At 42.0% G+C, this 24,229-nt stretch overlaps 1 protein-coding gene across 1 annotated transcript in view; it reads right to left on the bottom strand.

Annotated features, from left to right (window-relative positions):
• LOC126180617 (WD repeat-containing protein 35) overlaps window positions 1–24,229 on the bottom strand; it is a 179,962-nt gene that overhangs the window by 19,244 nt on the left and 136,489 nt on the right. The window contains exon 19 of the mRNA XM_049924707.1: window positions 2,187–2,310. Coding sequence (XP_049780664.1) covers window positions 2,187–2,310 — 124 coding nt within the window. The remainder of the gene's footprint in view (window positions 1–2,186; window positions 2,311–24,229) is intronic.

The raw sequence follows: 24,229 nt of genomic DNA, 5'->3' as shown, positions 1-24,229 counted from the left end.
GACCTGGATTAGTCACTTCTGTTCACCAACTGACATAAACATATGTCAATACAGCAGCAGAGATAATAACAAAGTAGCACCACTGTGCGAGCCAAATGATCTTTGCCTTATCAAAGGTATTACAAGGAAGGGGGGCAGTGGGTACTTATCTAGTGATGCTCAAGTATGCAAGGTAGTATACTAATGTACCATCCCCCCCCCCCCTCCTCTACCCACCCTGTCCTCTCCTCCAACTCCAATTACCCCTCCCCCTTCTCCAAACCCTAAAGTACTTTCTTAGGCTGCTGGCTTATGTACCCCACATAGATGTAATTTCAGGACCATATTACCTGATAGTGACATCACTGAACTGTGATTTTCTTTTAGTTTTGCATCGTAGCTTAAGTTAGTCTTCATGTACTACTTCCACCATCTATGTCTTATATGACTTTTCAACAACATATGGTAATTTTAGAATTTTAACAACTCCCAATAATTTTTGATTATTATCTGTAAAAGGAATATATAGGTATGTCACCTTGAAAAAAGTGTATAGAACCCATTATGTTTGGTTGAGATATTCACATGCTTTAAGAAGTATGGCTACATAAATATGTACTTAATAATATTCATGTAATATTGCAGTGTATGGTCTGGGTACATAATATAGCATATTGATGTACTGTGTTAGAAATGTATACAGAACCTATTATATTTGGTTCAGGACTTCATATGCTATAAGTAACGGAAGTACATCAATATGAATTTAATGGAAATTCATGTGATACTGAAGTATATGGTAAGGTATATAATATAGCTCACAGACGAACCATGCTCTGCTTACCCCGCACCCCTAACTCCCCTATGCACACTCCCAAATCTATTCCATCTCCCAGCCACCCCAACATGTCCCACTTATCTCCATCTGTCCTCTTCTCCACTCTCTCCACACTCTATTACCTGGCCCTCCCCTTGCCACTCCCAGCCATCTTTGTTCTCACCCTACTGAATGGTCATATTATGTAGTGGGGACTTCCGTACTTCAGTAATGTGCCGTGAATAGCTCTGACTCAGGATCTTTCAGTTTCGGAGTTCTGTGGTAGACCCAACACTTCACATGGATCATGGAAGTTGTTGCACAGGTGCAACATCTATTATGTAAGTCTCCATAAATCAGTGAATTACAATTTTATAATATTGCACCCATGCAATGGTTGAAGATCAAAATTTTACTGTGCATCTAAAATGATTATATTTACACTCTGAGTTTAGAATATTACAATGTACACCAGCAAGAAGCTGTTATAAGTGTGTGTTACAAGGACATGTTAAGCATTATCTAAATATATATCCACTTTCTCTTTCCTAGTAAAATCTCTGGTAAAGTGAAGATCATGTGGCTCACACAGTTGTGCCACTTTGTTATGATCTCTGCCACTGAACTGACTTATGTGAACGTCAGCTGAAGAACAGTAGTGACATGCAGCTCATAGGACTACAGCGGGTATTAAATATGCCATACTGTGTGTTAGCGGTTTTTCACTGTGCAAAATGTCAGCTATATTATTATGTATCTTCAATATGTTGTCATATCCTGTAATATGACAACTGGTCTATAAGACCAGAAATATGTTGTTTTGATGACGGCATGTCACACACAGATCAGACACATAAGTAATGTTTTCAAGTACGTAACTGCTTGTTCCTATGACCAGCATGTTATATATATTTTATTAATTTTGAGTTCAACACACTCCGGAGAATGGGTTTAGAGCTGAAACCATGATTATGCAAAATGAATGAACAATTAAATCAATTGGCTAACTTTTCTTTTAAAAAATAATTTTTTCATCTTAATTTCCTCATTTTGCACAATCTTTTCTTTGATCTTGGAGATCTTCAGTTCTAATTTGCCAAAGTGATGTACAGTACGTCCATTAGTCAAAAAATCATTCCAGTCCTGTCCATACGCCTACACTATGCAACATTTTATTTGTGTCAAGCAAGGTAGCATTCCAACTTTTTTCACTAGTATCATTTGCTAGTCCAACTGACATGGGTCCATTGCTTGGGACTGATCCCAATAATAAAAAATTAAAACTAATATGTAAATAATCAAACTATCTCACACTGAAATACAATAAAGTAAAACTTACGAAAAACTACACATCATATTTCAAAGAACTTCTAAAAACCAGGAAATGTACCTGTGGATCCAATAGCTTTTTGCTTTAATAACTGCTGATGTTCTTCAACTAACAAGGCAGCCAGAACATACAACTTTTTTATTCGCTGTGGCTGTGAGTGCTTCCTCCCCTCTTTCTCAGCCATCTGCAAGCAGAAAAACAAAATTAATTATATTTAAAATACATATTTTGTTGCATCAAAGCTGAAATAATTATTAATTCTGCCTCAGTAAGTGTTGGACTCATAAGGGAACATTACCAACTTAACCTCAAATTTTAAGGAGAAAGAGGTACACTGGCTGTAGGTCAGCCCCAGCAATCAATCCCATACATATGAGCCAAAATTTTGATAGTATACAAGTATGACTTTCTGAATACTCGGTTTTTATTCGCTCCACCATACAGCAGCTGCCTAATGCCTAAGTGCAAAGATACTGTACAGTGGAGTGACAAGCAGCATCCTCCTGTTGATAGGATGTTAAAAGAGAGGGAAAATCAGAGGGGCGGAGATCATGTCTGCTGCACATATTTTGAAATCTTGTACAAGAACACGTTTTACATGAAAAGAGTACATAATATGTCAACCTCACACATATATAGACTATGTTCAATATTACACCTCAAAATTAAAATGAATAAGCCTAATCAATTGAAGAATTAATGTTGTTGTTGTGGTCTTCAGTCCTGAGACTGGTTTGATGCAGCTCTCCATGCTAATCAAGACTGTGCAAGCTCCTTCATCTCCCAGTACCTACTGCAACCTACATCCTTCTGAATCTGCTTAGTGTATTCATCTGTTGTTCTCCCTCTACGATTTTTACCCTCCACACTGCCCTCCAATGCTAAATTTGTGATCCCTTGATGCCTCAGGACATGTCCTACCAACTGATCCCTTCTTCTAGTCAAGTAGTGCCACAAACTTCTCTTCTCGCCAATCCTATTCAATACCTCCTCATTAGTTACGTGATCTACCCACCTAATCTTCAACATTCTTCTGTAGCACCACATTTCGAAAGCTTCTATTCTCTTCTTGTCCAAACTATTTATTGTCCATGTTTCACTTCCATACATGGCTACACTCCATACAAATGCTTTCAGAAACGACTTCCTGACACATAAATCTATACTCGATGTTAACAAATTTCTCTTCTTCAGAAACACTTTCCTTGCCATTGCCAGTCTACATTTTATATCCTTTCTACTTTGACCATCATCAGTTATTTTGCTCCCCAAATAGCAAAACTCCTTTACTACTTTAAGTGTCTCATTTCCTAATCTAATTCCCTCAGCATCACCCAACTTAATTCGACTACATTCCATTATCCTCATTTTGCTTTTGTTGATGTTCATCTTATATCCTCCTTTCAAGACACTGTCCATTCCGTTCAACTGCTCTTCCGAGTCCTTTGCTGTCTCTGACAGAATTACAATGTCATCGGCGAACCTCAAAGTTTTTATTTCTTCTCCCTGGATTTTAATACCTATTCCAAATTTTTCTTTTGTTTCCTTTGCTGCTTGCTCAATATACAGATTGAATAACACCGGGGAGAGGCTACAACCCAGTCTCACTCCCTTCCCAACCACTGCTGCCCTTTCATGCCCCTCGACTCTTATAACTGCCATCTGGTTTCTGTACAAATTGTAAATAGCCTTTCGCTCCCTGTATTTTACCCCTGCCACCTTTAGAATTTGAAAGAGAGTATTCCAGTCAACATTGTCAAAAGCTTTCTGTAAGTCTACAAATGTTAGAAACGTAGGTTTGCCTTTCCTTAATCTTTCTTCTAAGATAAGTTGTAAGGTCAGTATTGCCTCACGTGTTCCAACATTTCTACAGAATCCAAACTGATCTTCCCCGAGGTCGGCTTCTACCAGTTTTTCCATTCATCTGTAAATAATTCGCGTTAGTATTTTGCAGCTGTGACTTATTAAACTGATAGTTCGGTAATTTTCACATCTGTCAACACCTGCTTTCTTTGGGATTGGCATTATTATATTCTTCTTGAAGTCGGAGGGTATTTTGCCTGTCTCGTACATCTTGCTCACCAGATGGTAGAGTTTTGTCAGGACTGGATCTCCCAAGGCTGTCAGTAGTTCTAATGGAATGTTGTCTACTCCCGGGGCCTTGTTTTGACTCAGGTCTTTCAATGCTCTGTCAAACTCTTCACGCAGTATCGTATCTCCCATTTCATCTTCATCTACATCCTCTTCCATTTCCATAATATTGTCCTCAAGTACATCGCCCTTGTATAGACCCTCTATATACTCCTTCCACCTTTCTGCTTTCCCTTCTTTGCTTAGAACTGGATTTCCATCTGAGCTCTTGATGTTCATACAAGTGGTTCTCTTATCTCCAAAGGTCTCTTTAATTTTCCTGTAGGCAGTACCTATCTTACCCCTAGTGAGATAAGCCTCTACATCCTTACATTTGTGCTCTAGTCATCCCTGCTTAGCCATTTTGCACTTCCTGTCGATCTCATTTTTGAGGCGTTTGTATTCCTTTTTGCCTGCTTCATTTACTGCATTTTTATATTTTCTCCTTTCATCAATTAAATTCAATATTTCTTCTGTTACCCAAGAATTTCTACTAGCCCTTGTCTTTTTACCTACTTGATCCTCTGCTGCCTTCACTACTTCATCCCTCAGAGCTACCCATTCGTCTTCTACTGTATTTCTTTCCCCCATTCCTGTCAATTGTTCCCTTATGCTTTCCCTGAAACTCTGTACAACCTCTGGTTTAGTCAGTTTATCCAGGTCCCATCTCCTTAAATTCCCACCTTTTTGCAATTTCTTCAGTTTTAATCTACAGTTCATAACCAATAGATTGTGGTCAGAGTCCACATCTGCCCCTGGAAATGTCCTACAATTTAAAACCTGGTTCCTAAATCTCTGCCTTACCATTATATAATCTATCTGATACCTTTTAGTACCTCCAGGATTCTTCCATGTATACAACCTTCTTTTACAATTCTTGAACCAAGTGTTAGCTATGATTAAGTTATGCTCTGTGCAAAATTCTACCAGACGATTTCCTCTTTCATTTCTTAGCCCCAATCCATATTTACCTACTGTTTCCTTCTCTCCCTTTTCCTACTGTCAAATTCCAGTCACCCATGACTATTAAATTTTCGTCTCCCTTCACTACCTGAATAATTTCTTTTATTTCATCATACATTTCTTCAATTTCTTCGTCATCTGCAGAGCTAGTTGGCATATAAACTTGTACTACTGTAGTAGGCATGGGCTTCGTGTCTATCTTGGCCACTATAATATGTTCACTATGCTGTTTGTAGTAGCTTACCCGCACTCCTATTTTTTTTTATTCATTATTAAACCTACTCCTGCATTACCTCTATTTGATTTTGTATTTATAATCCTGTATTCACCTGACCAGAAGTCTTGTTCCTCCTGCCACCGCACTTCACTAATTCCTACTATATCTAACTTTAACCTATCCATTTCCCTTGTTAAATTTTCTAACCTACCTGCCCAATTAAGGGATCTGACATTCCACACTCCAATCCGTAGAATGCCAGTTTTCTTTCTCCTGATAACGACGTCCTCCTGAGTAGTCCCCGCCTGGAGATCCGAATGGGGGACTATTTTACCTCCGGAATATTTTACCCAAGAGGACGCCATCATCATTTAACCATACAGTAAAGCTGCATGCCCTCGGGAAAAATTACGGCTGTAGTTTCCCCTTGTTTTCAGCCGTTCGCAGTACCACAACAGCAAGGCCGTTTTGGTTAGTGTTACAAGGCCAGATCAGTCAATCATCCAGACTGTTGCCCCTGCAACTACTGAAAAGGCTGCTGCCCCTCTTCAGGAACCACACGTTTGTCTGGCCTCTTAACAGATACCCCTCCGTTGTGGTTGCACCTACGGTACGGCTATCTGTATCATTGAGGCACGCAAGCCTCCCCACCAACGGCAAGGTCCATGGTTCAAGAAGAATTAATATGAAATTGAACTAATGATATCTGATTTACAATTCACTCATGCCAATCATCTCGAAGAACAGCACAATGCCTGCAAATGTACTTCACTTCAGCAGTGTCACTTTTTCAATCCAAAGAAAGTAATACACAAGAATGACGTAAATAATTAAAATGCAATACACTATTCCTTTAATGACAAATCATTAATTTACACTACATTTGTGGATCCCAACACAAAACATAAAAATATTCAAACCAACGAGATCTCTGGCAGCACCTACAGGGTAGAAATCACATACTTTCACACACTGAGCAAAGCACTAGCACTTGTTGGTTCACTGACATTATGCAGACAAAGCTCTCACTCACCCTCTTGTACAGTACTTCAAACTCAGACAACAGATGGCTGTTGTGACACAGAGCAAGTGCCAACTGGTGTGAGTGAATTTAAAATGCTATACATTCAGAACATCATAACTGTGTGCTATAAGAATTATGGAATTGATTGGATGGGATTGACTGATAATGCTGATATCTTGTAAGTGTGCTTTTTTCTTACTTAAAATATGAGATGAAGTTGGTGATATTTCCTTGTCAGGCACGTTGCTGGGGAAGACGTATCTTACTTTCAGTCTCCCAACCATGAAATACAAAATTCTGTTGACATATTATTTGGTTTTTCTTGCATCCCATTTGGAGGAAATATTAACACTGAAAATAATAAATTACTATAGTGGCTGTAACGAAAATAGGGCTTCAAAGTCATCTCATCGTCTTACAGCATTGCCAGTGTTTTTTTAATAGTGATAATTTCAAATGTTCATAAAAATTCAAAAAGAAATATTGGGCAACTCTATTTTTAGTCTAGAATATGATGGAGTACTTTCCAAAAGAAAATTCTCACTAGTTGCTAGGAAAAAAATGAAAACTAATGTTACAAGAAAATTTGGAGGAAAATAATTTTTTACTTCAACCTGTGGTAGTAACAGAATCACTAATGTAACGGACCGAAAAAAAATTAACATCCTCAAAGTTTACAGATGCACATGATGCATCTTTTATTTTGGAAACATAAAAGTGTTCTGAGATAAAAAATAAAATTTTATAAGAGGAATGAAATTTTGCCAACTGCATAATGAAAAATGTAGTCGCTGATGAATTTTCGTTCTGTAGGACTGCAATGAAACTTCCCATGAGAAAGTTGTTAAGAAAACTACAAAATTATTTTTGGTAGCATTTCAGACATCATTATCATATCATATCACGTACAGAGGGAAATTACTTCCGCGATATTCTGTGCACAGCAGCCCGTGGGTCACTGTAGGCCGTCGCCAAGAGTTTTGTTCGGCCAGCTGGCTTTAATATGACTGAGAATATTCCCTACTTCCTGAAAATATTTTACTGGCTGTTAATACATATCCTTCGTTATTGCATCCATCACTCAAATCATCAATATACGCTACCCAAAAGTAATTTTAGTTATTTTGAAGCCAATATTTCCACTGAAGTCGAGCAAAGTATTTGTTCAAAAGGTTTTGTGAAATCCAAGTTTTATCTAAATTTGCTGTAAGCCTATTATTCTCAGCAGGCAACAAGTGCTTAGTACACAAAAACCTCGTTCTTACTACTGCAATGTCCCTGTCTTGTGTTACAAATTTCATCCATCATTACAGTTTCTGAATTAAAAACCAATTGGGTGGAGATGATAGTGTGTTGAAGTGACTGGCCAGAATAATCAATTTTATCACAGACATTACCCTGTATTTCTCTAGCCATCAGATACTATCCTCTGTCATACTAAAGTAATACAATTCTACATTCTAGCTTTTTGTAAAAGTCATCAAATATCATAGATTTCTATGCACTTCTCGGAGAATCAGAATAGGTGCTGGGACTGTTCTGATGCAACTGCACTGTTTATATATACAGTCAATACAGAAGCACCACAACGTTTTGTCATTTTATGAACTACATTACCCTTACTACAAAACAACCAGTAAATCCTTCTATGAAAAAAAGGAGTTAAATTTTGAACGTAGAAGTAAAATGAATGCAGTAAGATTATATCTCAACGTAAAGACATTTGATACAGGTTTTTTAGGGAACTGTTGTTAATTAATGCAGAATTGACAATCTTTTTTTAATTAACAGTCACTGTCGAGTAAACTAATTGCCACCACTTGTGATAAATTTATCAGATGTCTTCTGTAAGGGAAAAACATTCTCATTATGTCCTCTATAACTGAAATGAATATACAAACATTTAAATCAAGTCAGTTTTTTACATAGACAGCACTTATGTAAACTGAAGGCTCTTCTAGCTCCGTGTCTTCAGATTCACTGTTGCTTGTTTCAGCCAGGTGTATCATCACAGATTTCATTATGGTGTCTCTTAAACCCCGATTCAAGAAATCAGTTTCTTGCAGTATTTCTGCGTGTTTTATGCACCTCTACCAGTCCTGCTGAGTAACACTGTCAAGAGCTTCGTGTGTTAGCTTCTCGACATCAGCAATTTTGAATGTTGTTCTTCTTTTAACTACTTCTCGCTTTACTTCGGCCCATATCAATTCAATGGGATTATACTGGCAGTGATATGATGGTGGACGTACAACTTGGTGTCCCATTGTGTTTGCCAGTTGATCTAATTCGTAAGTCTTTTTGGCACCTACGATTTCTTCCTTAGAGAGGAGTTCAGCCTTCATTTCATCGACTGAAAATGAAACATTCTTTCTCTTTAACCACTCTATAATATCTGCCTTGTGCCAATTTGAACATGGCAGCTTTTCTATCCGAATGGAGTGGTAGCTGGCATTATCCATCACGATAATTGACCCTTCTTCCAGCGCAGACAACAGTCGAGTAAACCAATTCTTAAAAACTTCTCCATTCATTTCTGAATGGTAATCGGATTGGTAAGAACTTTTACCACCGTGAAAAACAAGTTTGGCCTCTGGTACAAAGCCTGTGGTTAATGAACTAGCGTAGGCGATGGTTAAGCAGCCACCTTACTAGTAGGTACTTTCCAACCGCTGTTTCCTTTGGAGTCATGCCATGTATACTTATTGGTGTGGTTCTGTGAAATCCAAGTAAACTACAGGCCTGGTGCCTTCAGCATGCAAGAAGTGCATTGTACTCAAAAACTTCCTCTTGGTGCTGCAATATCTCTGCGATCCATTACAAATTTCTGTCCATCATTAACTTCTTGAATCGGAAACCAAGGGAGCGGAGATAAAAGAGAACAGAGGTCTCTGAGCCTGAGTAATTAATTTTTTCATGGAGGTCAGCCTGTATTTTTTTAGCCATTGGATACTCTCCTCTGACATAATATCCAAGTACAGTTCTACGCACGAGTTCTTTGTTAAAATCGTCAAAGTCAGTTGATTTCCGTTCATGTTCATATCCCTTTCTTGGAGAATTGAAACACTCATTCATGTCTGGAGATTCTGCCAATGTCACAGATTTGCTAATATGGCCTACAGTTGACTTGGAGACACAACATGCTTTAGCATTAAGTTTATGAATTCGTGCAAAATTTAAGTTATTCCTCGCTTCTTCATTGTCGGCCAGGTCAGTAAAGAACTTGAGTACATTGGATATGATAATTTTCGATTGTTTACGAATGTCTTTCCACCCTTTAAGCACACTGACCGGAGGAGTTCTACAAGGAGGCCGTTGCTCCTGCATTGTTGTTCACCACTGAACACACGTCAAAGCACCTTTCTAAAGACAGTAAGATACTGAGATCAGACGGGAGCTTTCTGCTGCTCTGATCTACCGCACCGCTAATGGCACCTACATGGCAACAAAGCCAAGCGGCAGACGAATCACAGCCGGCAGTCCCTGTTGGCAGCAGGCAGTGGCCATGACCTAAAGGACTCTACTTTCATGCTGGCCACTCTAACAATGTAATGTAAAAGGAGAGGGAAAAAATCTACTCACCAAGTGGCAGCAGGAGAACACACACATAAAAAGGTTCAACTTTTATAAACTTTTGGAGCCAGTGGCTCCTTCTTCTGGCAGAAGAGTTGAAGGGGGAGGAAGATTGGAGAAGGAACAGCACTGGAGAGGTTAAGGGAAAGGAGTAAAGTTCATAAAAAGCCACCCGGACCCCCACGTTAGGAGAGACTTTGCAGACAGGATGAGAAGGAAAAACTGATAGTCAGGGACTGCACCAGACAAGATTTGAAAACCTGAGAGCTTAAAGGAGGAAGATAGCATAATTCTTTGTATTCTGTATTACCCTGGAATACAAACTGTTTCCTGCTGGCCATATACAATTTTAAAAACTCATAACCAGTTCCTCTAGTATTCAGTTTCCATAGAATGTCAAGTAATGGTGTGTTAACACAATAAAATGCCTCTTCAAGAGCAAGGAACACTCTAATCAAGGAACACTCCAGTGACACACTCCTTGTTCTCTAGGGCAGTTACTTTTTCAAATATCTAAGAAAATGCAAGCAAGATTGAGATCGGATTGTTGTAACTTGGACACACAACACAAACAAGATTGTTAGTACAACTTTATTTGGCTCTGGCATGCACGCCAATCACCATAACATTTACTGAACAGAATAAGATAAGGCAAATGTATGTAAGCAGTAATAACATGATAACTGACCATGAGTGTAGCATGGCTGGGTTTAAGTTAACACTTGCCCATGGCGGAGTCTATCGAAAGTTAACAGGATTACTCTTTTGTGGCGCAAAGTCACGGATGGCATTACACTGCTAATGTATGCAGCTTTCATGTGTGCATGCATTACTTCATTCCTCTTCCCTTGGGGAAAGGCTGGGATTTGTAAATGTTCATGGCATCTTCATGGCCAGAAGTACTTGGGGCGCAGGCAGCACCACAATCCGCCTTCCCGTGTCAACCCTTACAGTAGGATGGGTGACATTGGCGTGAGCTCCATGTCCGTATCAGGTCCAGGGCCTTGGGATGGATGGATGTTGGTTGGTTGGTTTAAAAGAGGGGGTAAAAGACCATAAAACAGACAAGACATATAACACAAAACAGAAAGAAAGGAAAAACCACGAGAACGAAGGAGAGGCAACGAACACTAAAAGGAACAGAGGAGGGCACTAGGGTGGAGGACACAGAGGGACAAAGGAAATTTGCTAAAACTTAGATCAGATGATAAAACCCACCCTCATGAATAACATGAAGAAATAAATCAATGAGTCATTGTCAGGTAACATTAGTGGCAACGACTCCAGTAACCGAAGATTTCGTCGCACGGCAGTCAAAGTGGGACAATGCACCAGAATGTGGGCCACTGTCAACTGGGCACTGCATCAACACTGAGGCAGGTCTTCACGGCACAGGAAGTAGCTGTGGGTCACCCAAGTGTGGCCAATGTGGAGCCAGCAGAGGACAATTGATTTTCTGCGAGAGGCCCGCATGGCAGACTACCACACATTCAGAGTCTCCTTAATGATATGCAGCTTGTTGTGTGTACTGTTATGCCATTCTGTCTCCCACAGCCAAAACACTCTACAGCGTAGGTCAGAGCGCAGGTTAGGTTCAGAGATGCCCTTCTCCAGAAGCGGTTTCCGCGTAGCCTGTTTGGCCAGCATGTCGGTAAGTTCATTGCCTGGGATACCGACGTGTCCTGGAGTCCATACAAACACCACTGAACGACGGGACCGGTCCAGGGCATAGATGGACTCCTTGATGGACGTCACCAAAGGATGGCCAGGGTAGCACTGGTCGATAGCTTGTAGGCTGCTCAAGGAGTCAGTACACAGAAGAAACTACTCTCCAGGGTATGAACGGATGTGCTCAAGAGCATGAGATATAGCCACCAGCTCTGCAGTGAAAACTCTGCAGCCATCAGGCAAGGAATGCTGTTCAATATGTCCTCCATGGACATGCGCAAAGCCGACGTGAGCATCAGCCATCGAACCGTCAGTGTAAACCACTTCGTGGCCTCGGCACTTGCCAAGAATCAAGAGGTAGTGGCAGTGGAGAGCCCTGGGGTTAACTGAGTCCTTGGGGCCATTTGACAGGTCCAGGTGAAACTGCGGCCTAGGTGTACACCATGGAGCTATACGTGAATGGACCTCAAGTACAAGTGGTAAAGGCAAGGACTCCAGTTCAGAAAGAAAGGATCGGACACGAACTGCAAGGGGAACCCTGACCTGGGCTGCCAATGCGGGAGATGAACCGCTGTGGGTGGGAAAATGGAACGGTGATTTGGATGTGCAGGAGAACTAGGAACATGTGCTATGTAACTGGCCAGCAGTTGTGCATGCCTAACCTGCAATTGAGGCACTCTAGCTTCCACAAGGATGCTGGTCACCGGACTCGTCCTAAAACGTCCTGTCACTAGGCAAACAACACAGTGGTGCACTGGGTGGAGTAAACGCAATGCTGAGGGTGCCGCCCAACCACAAACCAGACTCCCATAGTCAAGGCAGGATTGAATGAGGGCTCTGTAGAGCTGCAGCAGCGCAGAACCATCTGCACCCCAGTTGGTGTTGCTCAGGCAGTGGAGGGCATTGAGGTACTGCCAGCACTTCTGCTTAAGCTGACGGAGATGAGGAAGCCAAGTCAAATGAGCGTCGAAAACCACACCTAAGAATCATTATTTCTCCAGTACAGTGAGTGGATTGTCATTAAGGTAAAGTGCTGATTCTGGATGAACGGTTTGATGCTGACAGAAGCGCATAACACATGACTTTGCAGCTGAAAATTGGAAACTGTGGGCTAGAGCCCATGATTGCACCTTGTGAATGGCTCCCTGTAGGCACCGCTCAGCAACACCAGTACTGATGGAGCGGTATGAAATGCAGAAGTCATCTGCATACAGAGAAGGTGAGACAGACGACCCTACAGCTGCTGCTAGACCATTAATGGCCATTAAAAATATGGAGACACTCAATACAGAGCCCTGCGGGACCCCATTCTCCTGGATATGGGGGGTACTATGGGAGGCACCAACTTGGACACGGAAAGTATGAAGTGACAGGAAATTCTGGATAAAGGTCGGGAGTAGGCCTCGGATACTCCACTCATATAATGTGGCAAGGATACGATGGTGCCAGGTCGTGTCATATGCTTTTAGTGAATCAAAAAAACACGGCAACTTGTGTTGGCATCTGAAAAGGGCTTTGGCTGGCCGTTGTGGCCGTGCGGTTCTAGGCGTTTCAGTCTGGAACCGCATGACCGCTACGGTCGCAGGTTCGAATCCTGCCTCGGGCATGGATGTGTGTGATGTCCTTAGGTTAGTTAGGTTTAATTAGTTCTAAGTTCTAGGCGACTGATGACCGCAGAAGTTAAGTCGCATAGTGCTCAGAGCCATTTGAACCATTTTTTTGAAAAGGGCTTTTCAGATGGAAGACTCTAGGGACATAAGATTATCAGTTGTAGAGTGGCCCTGGCAAAAGCTGCCCCTTATATGGAGTCAGTAGGCCACAAGACTCCAGGACCCAACCCAACCGCCAACACACCATACAAGCTATCCACATCAAGTGGGTTTTTACCAGGTTTGAGCACCAGAATGATAGTGCTCTCCCACCATTGCAATAGAAAGACGCCATTGCACCAGATCCAGTTGAGGATGAGGAGAAGATGTTGCTTGTAGTCAGGTGAGAGATGTTTAATCATCTGACTGTGGATCTGATCTGGTCCAGGAGCTGTGTCGGGGCAATGTGCAAGGGAACTGAGGAGCTCCTACTCTGTAAATGGGGCGTTATAGGATTCACTGTGGCGTGTAGTAAACAAGGAGACTTTCCCTTCCTGCCACTGTCTGAGAGAGCGAAAGGCTGGGGGGTAATTCTCCGATGCAGAAGCTTAAGCATAGTGCTCAGCAAAGTGCTTGGCAATTGTGTTTGCATCAGTAGATAACATGCCATTTATGTTAACACCGGGAACAGCCATTGGGGTCTGGTACCCGAAAACACATTTGATCTTTGCTCAGACTTGGGAAGGTGACGTATGGCACCCAATGGTTAAGACATATCTCTCCCAACACTCCTGCTTCTGTCGTTTGATTAGTTGGCAAATGTGAGCACGGAGCCATTTAAAGGCTATGAGATGCTCCAGGGAAAGGTGCCGCTTATGCTGCTGTAGAGCTCGTGGACGCTCCTTAATTGCTTCAGTGACTTCCGGCAACCACCAAGGGACTGCCTTTTGCCGGGGCACCCTAAAGAGCGAGGGATCATGTTTTCTGCCACATAAATAATTGCTGTAGTCACCTGCTCAACCATCACATCGACGTTCCCGTGCGGGGACGAGTCAATGGTGACAGCTGAGGTGAAAGTTTCTCAGTCTGCCTTGTTTAAAGCCCATCTGGGCAGGTGTCCGTGGGACTGATGCTGGGGCAGTGACAGGAAGATGGGGAAGCGGTCCCTACCCCACAGGCCTTCATGTGCCACAGCCACAGCCATAGCTCCTGAGGTAGGTGGTGCAGGAGCAACAGGGAGGGAAGTGCCACCCACCATCAAGGGGGCAGGTGTAGTCTTCTGGCTCTGAGAGGTGACTGGGGTTGGTGGAGCTGATAGGGCTAGGACTGTTGTAGTGGCGGCATAAGATGATGTCATGCGTACAGGATGTAGGTGTTCAAGTTTCCTCTTAGCCTCAGTGTAGGTCAGTCAGTCCAGGGTCTTGTACTCCATGATTTTCCTTTCTTTCTGGAGATCCTGCAGTCTGGCGAGCAAGATGAATGGTGCTCTTCACAGTTGACACCGATGGGAGGTGGGGCACATGGAGAATTGGGATGTGACGGACGTCCACAATCTCGACACGTGATGCTGGAAGTACAGCTGGAAGACATATGGCAGAACTGCCAGCACTTAAAGCACCGCATCGGGGGGAGGAATATATGGCTTGACATCACAGCAGTAGACAATCATCTTGACCTTCTCAGGCAATGTATCACCCTTGAAGGCCAAGATGAAGGTGCTGGTGGCAACCTGATTATCTCTTGGATCCCGGTGGACATGCCGGGCAAAATGTACGCCTCAACACTCTAAATTGGTGCGCAACTCATCATCAGACTGCAAAAGAAGGTGCCTGTGACGTATGATACCTTGAACATACTTAAGCTCTTATGGAGTGTGATGGTTACAGAAACATCCCCCATCTTGTCACAAGCGAGTAACTCTTGTGACTGGTCAGAGGATGCTGTTTTGATCAAGACTGACCCAGATCTCATTTTGGACAATCCCTCCACCTCCCCAAGCTTGTCCTCTACATGCTCAACTAAAAACTGAGATTTCATCATCATGAAAGATTCCCCATCAGCTCCCGAACATACTAGGTACCGGGGCGAATAAGATCTGCTGCCATCCTTTGCCTGACGTTCCTCCCATGGTGTGGCCAAGGAGGGGAACAATTTTGGGTCATACTTGTGTACATTAAATTGAGCCATGGATCACTTAGAGACTGCTGGTGTTTGACCACCAGCAACGGGCCCTCCCCACGGGCGCCACTCAGCTGCAGCAAAGACCACCTGGCAGGATGGCCAATGCCAGGAGTCCCAATGCCCCAGGGGGATGGGCATCTACCTCTTGGCATACATGGGGAGTTAATGGTGCAGGCATCAGCAGAGTGATCCCTGTGTGGTCAGGGGGCAGCCCTACCACATCGGACTGGCTACCGTGCTGGATATTGGGTGCAACCAAGCAAACAAGTCTATTATCATCGTCAGCGTAGAAAATGATACTGCACAGTTGATGGAAAAATACACACCCAGGAGGGTGACTTCGCCCAAAAGTTGGAGAATGAGCAAAAGTTGAGATCCACGTCGGAGAAGGATGCGATAGGTCTCAGTGCATGATGGACATGATGAACCATATAAGGCGCTCTTCCCCAATTGGCTCACTCTTTGGGTAAATTTTGAAAAATTGTGATCAAACCCTACAGGGGATCATCACATAAAGGCTGAAATGTGTGAGACTCCTTTTAGTCAGGTAGGAATACCTCGGGCCTATTCTAACCCCCGGACCCGCAGGTGGGCCTTGGGATGGTGGCCAACCCACAATTGACAACTGAGGCAGAGGAGATGGCTCAGGTATGGATGGTGCCTGCATTGGTACTGGTAGCGGTATTGGAGGAGCTGCACCAGGTTCATACACTGGAGATGGGGGACGTCTTGTATGTCGTGGCAAAGACCCAGCCACTTCAGGTGATCCATCAGGCAATGCAGACTGGTGTGGCAACGTCGGTGTCCTGGACAGGCATAACCGATTGAAATGACATGCACAGAGGCCCTCTTCCATATAGACATTGCAGAGACAGTGGCTGCAGCTTTGGGAGATAATGGTAGGAATCCATTTCAGGCAACGACCAAACCTCCCTTCCCGGATAGTCACCCTAGGCCAAAAACGGGATGACGGTTGCTCAGGTAGGTGTCTCTTGTTGGTCCACAGGAGATGCAGGAGCGTCTCGGGTTGATGCCTATCGAACAGCTGAACGGCATGAACCAATAGGTAGACAGAAATTGATCCAACACCACATCAGATGGGACCAAGTCATGCACTTTTTCATTTGCGTTTTGAATGTCCTAACTATGTTAGGCAGCAAAACTAAATTGCCGCAAAGGTGTAACCATCCCGATGGCTTCATGACAATGACTTAGGGGGTAACCCATTTGCTGGAAGCGATTGGTTGGAAGACCCTGGTCGAGCTCCTCCTTGACTTGGTCACGGAGTACCATCGGCACCAAGCAAGCCCGAAAGAAACAGGGTCTGGAATTTTACACTGTACAGGAAACCATGAAACTTCTTTAAGGCATAAACAATGGCGAGGGCTTGTTTCTCTGTTTGTGAATATCTAGTGTGAGACAAATTAAGCATCTTCGATGTGTATGCAATAGGCCATTCAGAGCAATCAGAATATTTATGAGCTAACACTGCCCCCAGCCCAGGCTGGAAAGCATCTGTTGCTAACACTAAATGTTGGTAGGTTACAAGGCAAGGTACAGATTGTAACAACATGGACTTCAGTTTGAAAAATGGCATTTCACATGCTTGCAACCAATGGAAAGACATCCCCTTATGTAGGAAGGCATATAACGGTTGTGCAACTGACGCAGCCTCAGGCAAAAACTGATGACATAAGCAATCTTATAAAAAAAAACATGGAGTTCCTTGAACGATGCATGATGTGGAAGAGCCACAATGACAGAGACATTCTCACAAAGGGGTTTGATACCAGCACTAGAGACCTTGAACACAAGATAAGCAATAGAACACTGAAAGAAGTGGCACCACTTTTCCAAATTGCACTTGAACCCAGTTGCCTGTGACACTGAGAAGAGTGTATGCAAATTTTGGAGATGTTCAGCAGTGGAGGAGCAGAAGACCACAATATCATCAATTAGCTGCCACAGCCGTGCACAGACCTCATGAGTTGTTCATGAAACCATAGAAAAATCATCGGGGTGCTGGCCACACCAAATGGTAACCGCAAGTATTGATATAAGCCAAAAGGCGTGTTAACGATCATGAGCCATTGAGAGGCAGCATCAATGGGAAGCTGCAAATGTGAATTGGATGGGTCGATCTTGGAAAATACTGACCACCAGTAAGCTTAGCAAAAATTTTGTCAGCACACAGCAAGGGATATGTGTTAATGATAGACTGTGTATTGCCACAAACTCTGAAATTGCTGCAAAGGCATAACCATCCCAATGGCTTCTTGACAATGATTAAGGGGGTAGCCCATTTGCTGGATGCGATTGGTTGGACAACCCCAGGGGCCGTGAGCTGGTTGAGCTCCGCCTTGACTTGGTCATGGAGTACCATCAGCACTGGGTGAGCCCAAAAGGAACAGGGTCTAGCAGAAGGTTTCATGGTGATGTGGGCTTTCAAATTATTGGCACAACCCAAGTTCACAGAAAACAGGGCAGAAAATTCAGAGCATAGAGAGTCGAGTTGAATGTAAAGCACTTGGTCAGGATGAGATTAACTTCATCAGAGATAGTACACGAGTCGAGCAGTATATTGCTCCCTCCTACGTATATCTCGTGAAGAGACCATGAGGATAAAATCAGAGAGATTAGAGCCCACACAGAGGCATACCAACAATCCTTCTTTCCACGAACAATATGAGACTGGAATAGAAGGGAGAACCGATAGAGGTACTCAAGGTACCACCGCCACACACCGTCAGGTGGCTTGCGGAGTATGGATGTAGATGTAGATGTAGATATAGAAACCTGGAAAGGTTAGAGGCATTCAAACCAAACAAATTTTCGGTGCATGTATAGTTAATCACCACAAAAGACAGTAGATGAACCACAGATTTATATGTGACTAGGGTCAAGAAACTACCCAATATCGGAATGCCCTGTTTATTGTAGGTGGCTAATGTAGGTGACACTGGCACTAAAGGGGGAGAAGCCAAGTCAACTTATGTTTACAAATTGAGTAATGACATGGCAGCAACAGTGTCGACATGCATGTGCAAAACCTTCTGATAAACCCTGACATCAATAAGAAGTTTATTGGGAGCAACAGAGATTGCCAATGCACAACTGACATCCATGTCAGCATCTGCAATAGGCTTTTGGAATTTTGCGTTACAAACAGGAGCAATGTGGCCCATTTTCTTGGCTTGCAGTGCTGCTGCTGTAGCTGTTGCTGCTGCAAAAAGTTGTGCCAGCTGCTGTGGTGTTTTGCTCACTTGTGGACTGCTGCCACTATATCATTCCCCTGTGAACTGTCTGAAAAACCTTTTGATAAATCTTGATGTCGATAAGAAGCTTATTTGGTGCAATGGAGATTGCTGATACACAACTGACATAAATGTCAGCATCTGCAATAGGCCGTTGGAATTTTGCATTACAAACAGGAGCAATGTGGCCTGTTTTCTTGGCTTTCTGTGCTGCTGCTGAGGCTGTGGATTCTGCAGTGAGTTGTGCCAGCCACCATGATCTTTTTCTTGTGCGCGAACCACCACCACCACAATATCGTTCTCCTGTGAACTGTCTGAAAAACAATGGGCGAAAGCAGGTTGAACACCTGCAACATCACAACATGATTCAATTTGGGTACCCGCAGCCCTCAAAACCTAAAATGATTGTGCTAAAGACAGAATGTCGAAGAGGGAGGAGTTTTCACATTGAATGGCCTGCTGATGAACGATGTTTACAGTATTGATCTCTTACAGATGACAACACACTGCTAATGCGTGCGGCTTTCAAGTGTGCACGCATTACTTCATTGATAGTTTTCAATTTTAGATCTCCACCCTTCTTGTAAATCAGGGTTACTTGTGCCATTTTTAGATTGTTCGGTAAACTAGTTGATATAATTATATTATTTACTGCTGTGATCATAGAATCAGGCATGTTTGTCTCTGCGCTTTTTTTCATGTACTGATAGACAACCCATCAATGGCTGCTGGTTTTGAATTTTTTAGTGATCAGACTGACCATTTTATCTCCTTACTGTTAGTTGTGGCCAAGTATATGCTTTTTTTAAAACCGGAATTTTCTTATATCTACACTGGTGATGGCTGAAGTGGTGACTCTGGCATTTTCCAACAGAAGAAAAGTACTTGTCACAAGCTTCTGGTATCAGATAGTGGTAACTGATGAAACTGCCTTTATAGTTGATGGTAAGATCACTAGTTGATTTGTCCTTACAATCTACAAAGCTACTTACAACTTTCCAAACAGCTATAGCAGTGTTACATGAGTTTCTTAACATCATGACTACATACATGGTCCAGTCATACTAATATGACCACCACCTATTCCCAGTGTCAATGCACAATAAACACTCATAGACAGCATGTGTCAGCAATAGCAGTGGAGGCAACAAAAGCATTTCTGAGGGGATACATAAAACAGTGGACTAATTGTCGAAGTGTGGCAACAGAGCGATTTATCTGACACCAAAAAGGGCATGATTATTAGTTTTTGGGTCAAGGCTGGAAGCATTTCCAAAATGGCAAAGTTTGTAAACTGTTCATGGGTCATCATGGTTAAAGTATATGCAATATCAAAAATCAGTCCTGAGGTAATAGTGGTGCACCATGGGCCATATATGACAGATGTGAAAGACGGCTGCGGAGATGTGTAGGGGCAGACAGACATGCAAATGTTGAGCAACTGATCACCCACACGAGCAAAGAGGCTACCAACAGTGACTCCTCAACAACTGTTCGGCGAATGTTGCTGCTTATGGGCCTCCACAGCAGACGCTTGGTTCACGCACTCAAGCTCACTGCTGTTCATTGGTGATGAAGGCTGAAATTTGCATGCCAATATCACAAACTGGGCGTTCACTGAGTGACGACAGGTTTCCTTTTTAGATAAATCATGTTTTATGCTCCATTGGACAGTGGCCATTGGCATGTACAGCATGAAACATCTGAAAGCAAATATCCTGCCCCAATTGTCAGACAAGGGAGCATTATGGTCTGGGAAATGTTTTCATGGCATTCCTTGTGTGACCTCATCATTTCTGAAGGCACAATGGATCAGCAGAAGTCTGCATCTACCCCTGGGGTCTGTGTCCCTAGATGCAGTTTGTTTTTCCTTGACATGATGACATTTACCAGCAAGACATGTGTGGTTCGAAGAGCACCATGATGAGTTTAGCATATTCCCCTGACCACTAAATTCCCAGGATTGGGTTTAACCCAATCAAGAATCTGTGAGACCACCTCAAATGGGCTGTTCATGCAATGGGTCCTAAACTGAGAGATCTACTACAACTGGCCACAGCACTGTTGGCATGGCTCCATATCCCTGTCAGTACTGTTCAGAACCTCACTGACTCTGCAAATGTTACAAAAGGTGGTTATTCAGGCTTTTGACACGTGGTCACATTAATGTGACTGGATACTGTACTTACTTCTACTTTCTAATAGCAGGTCTGTATAATAATCATGACATAGTTTTTAAATTCTACCTCTAGTCTATGATTATTGCCATTTTTCACCATTGCACACTGGAAAAATCTAAGTGTTTCTCTCGTTGTCTTCACTTAATGAGTTATCCAGTTATTTGTTTATACTTTTTTGTAGTCATAAACCGGTAATGTCATATTTTCAGTTTAAATCAGTACCTGAACAGCATGGTGGTCAGAAATGGCAAGCTTCTGAACCGATGCATTGTATTTAAAGTGAGACATGTTAGTTTTAAAGTTGTTGATGGAAGATTTGCTGCTATTAACCTCTCTAATGGGTTCATTTATCAGGAAAGTTAAATTAAACTGATGTAGTATTAGTATTCGTTTTTTTTTTTTTTTTTTTTTTTTTTTTTTTTTTTTTTTTTTTTTTTTTTTTTTTAAAAAAAACTGGAGTAAGTAGATAGCAAGTCCATGTTTATATCTCCTGTTAGAATGATGTTAACTCAGCCTTTTTTTTTCAGTGTTTACTGTCTATATCAGCAAGCAGGTCATTTAGATTTTCAAAGAAAATATCTACGCTATCACAGGGATGTCTGTATAGACTTATAATGATTAGGTTCCATTTCACCCACTTGTAGTTAATAGCTGTTATATTTAATATACCCTCTATATTAAAGTACTTATAGATATTACATTATAGTTACTACCTCCTGCAGCAAACCCCACCACTGTGTTTCTCTTTTCTGCTGAAGACAGAGAAAAAGATCATGGAGAGTGACTGACATACACTAATTAGCAAACTCAATAGCTTACCGATTACTGTATAAAGCTTCACACCTTGCTCCACATCAGTACCGAAAATACAGCCCTGCTTTGTCTTTGGTGTTTCATTGATAGTGTTTATCTTCAACTTCTGATACTTGCAAATTTGATGGTTATTTTCATTTGAGGATACTGTATGAAACTGTAGTGATTCCAGCTCTGCAAATGCAATTGCAGCCTATTATGTGCAACAGCTAACACAGCTGACATGCACTTCTAATGTTGTGGTAACTGCAACAGGGACAAAGATATGGCCTAGAAAAATAGCCAAGAGCTAATAAACACATCAAGAAACAAACTACCTTGCATTGTGTCAAAATGGTTTTAGGTGATGTCCCATTTAGACATGACCTTCCAAATTGGTCATTTGTGAACAAAGGAGTTACTAGTATAAACTTGCATATGTGTGTGTGTGTGTGTGTGTGTGTGTGTGTGTGGGCGCGCGCGCGCGCGCGCAAGCATGCGTGCTTGTGTGTCTGTATATGTGTATGTTGCTGACAAAGGCCTTAATGGCCAAAAGTGATATCTGTGTGAATCTTTTTGTTGTGGTTATCACGACTCAGCATCTCCGTTATATAGTGAGTAACAACTTTCCTTCTCTAATATTGTTACATTTCATCCTGGATTTTCCATTGTTTAGTTTGTCTATTACTGACAAAGGCTTTCCTGGTCGAAAGTTCACTTTCTGCCAGTTTTTTTGTTGTGCCTATCTGCAACTCAACTTCTCAGCTATATGAATAAGGTACTGCACACATACACAATGTTATCCAATTTGCAGCACGCACAATTTCTCCCAAGCTGTTGGAACTATTGCATAATGCAAAAAAATGTGTAGAAAAATAAATTTTTTACAGGAAATTCAAACGCATTTCCTTCTTTCATATGTGACAAAAAAGTGAAATGTAAAGCAAATCAACACAGAAATAATATGTATGTACAACAATACACTAATTCAAAGTTAGAGTAAAAAGACAGGCATGATATATTATGAATCAATTAGTGAAATAGTGAACATCTACTGTACAGAATTAAAGGTTGGTAAATAAGTGCCTAATTACAAATTTATACTTTTGTGCATGGTACTTGACAAATTTTATGAAGCCTAGTGTGTTTTATGTAATCTGTTAACTTGACCAATTTGGAAAATTATTTTAGTCCCATGTGATTCCATTTTATGCAACTTTAATTGTAATTGTAGCTACTCAAGAATAAGCAGCACACTGCAGCCATAGTGCAGTTTTGTCAGATATCTTTCACCAGGGATTGAACACATCAGCAGTTTATAGTCTATTATTAGATGAAATTGCATGCTGTACTGAAAGATATGAAACTTCTTGATTTCTCAATCACTTACTATACTAGGACCTCTTTTTTCACACAAGAGTAATTTAACTGAGGTGCTGATAGTCTTTAGACATAAAAGTAATAGGCTGTCCAGTGCCATTTGCATTTTCATGGGAAAAACTGAACTTACACTTTATAGTAATGCTCCCTCTGCTGTTAAATACAAGATCTTTCCCAGGTAAAAATTTTGCAAGGCAGGGCGGAGATATGACATACTTCTTTAACTGTGTAAACTCCTTCTCACATGCCTCTGAATGTATAAATCTGACACCATTCATATGTAACTGGTCCAAATGATATGAAATTCAAGCCACCTTAGGCAGAAACTGATCACATAATTTATTTTATACTTGAATGACTGCAATTCCTTGAGGTTCTTTTGGATTGTAATGGGCTTTTTTGCAACTGCATGTTCTGCCATGTTTTCTAAATTTTCTGTACTCAATATTTACACATGTCAGATGGAATGTCTAAGCCTAAGATGTGCTGTTTTTCCACATACACAGGCAATTGTAAATATGCATGCACTAGGTATACTTCTGAAAAGAACTGATCTCTGGCTAAATTTGTTAACAGTTATTCCAAACAAAGAATAGCATATACAAGGTGGAATCCAAAATTTTCGGGACTGGTGCTGCCATCTGGAAAGTATGAGTAGTAGATCTCTGCACTGCTAGGTGGCGAGAGCTGCATATCTGATCAGTCAGTGTGCAGAGTGGCTTTCAGCTGGGAGGACGTGTTGCATGTCCACAGTGATTTCCGTAATACTCTGTGTTTGGTGTGTGGCAATTTTATGATGGATCCACGAACGGAACAGTGCATGTGTATCAAATTCTGTGCGAATCTTGGGAAAAGTGCTACGGAGACCCTTGCAATGATTCAACAAGTGATTGGCAGACAGAGCATGACCCAGAGACAAAGCAACAATTGTCCCAGTGGAAGAGCCCGGGCTCTCCAAGACCCAAAAAAGCGAGACAGGTGAAGAACAAACTGAAGAGCATGATCATCGTTTTCTTTGGTACCAAGGAAATTGTGAGCAAAGAATTTATCCCACCCAACGAAACAATGAATTCCGCATACTACTGTGACATTTTGCGATGGATCTGTGAAAACATGTGGCAATGACAGACCGAACTTTGGTGTCATGGGTACTGG

Source organism: Schistocerca cancellata, chromosome 1 (assembly GCF_023864275.1).
Source record: "Schistocerca cancellata isolate TAMUIC-IGC-003103 chromosome 1, iqSchCanc2.1, whole genome shotgun sequence".
Classification (NCBI taxonomy): domain Eukaryota; kingdom Metazoa; phylum Arthropoda; class Insecta; order Orthoptera; family Acrididae; genus Schistocerca; species Schistocerca cancellata.
The sequence above is the reverse complement of the archived record's forward strand: the minus strand, read 5'-3'. Positions and strand labels throughout refer to the sequence as shown.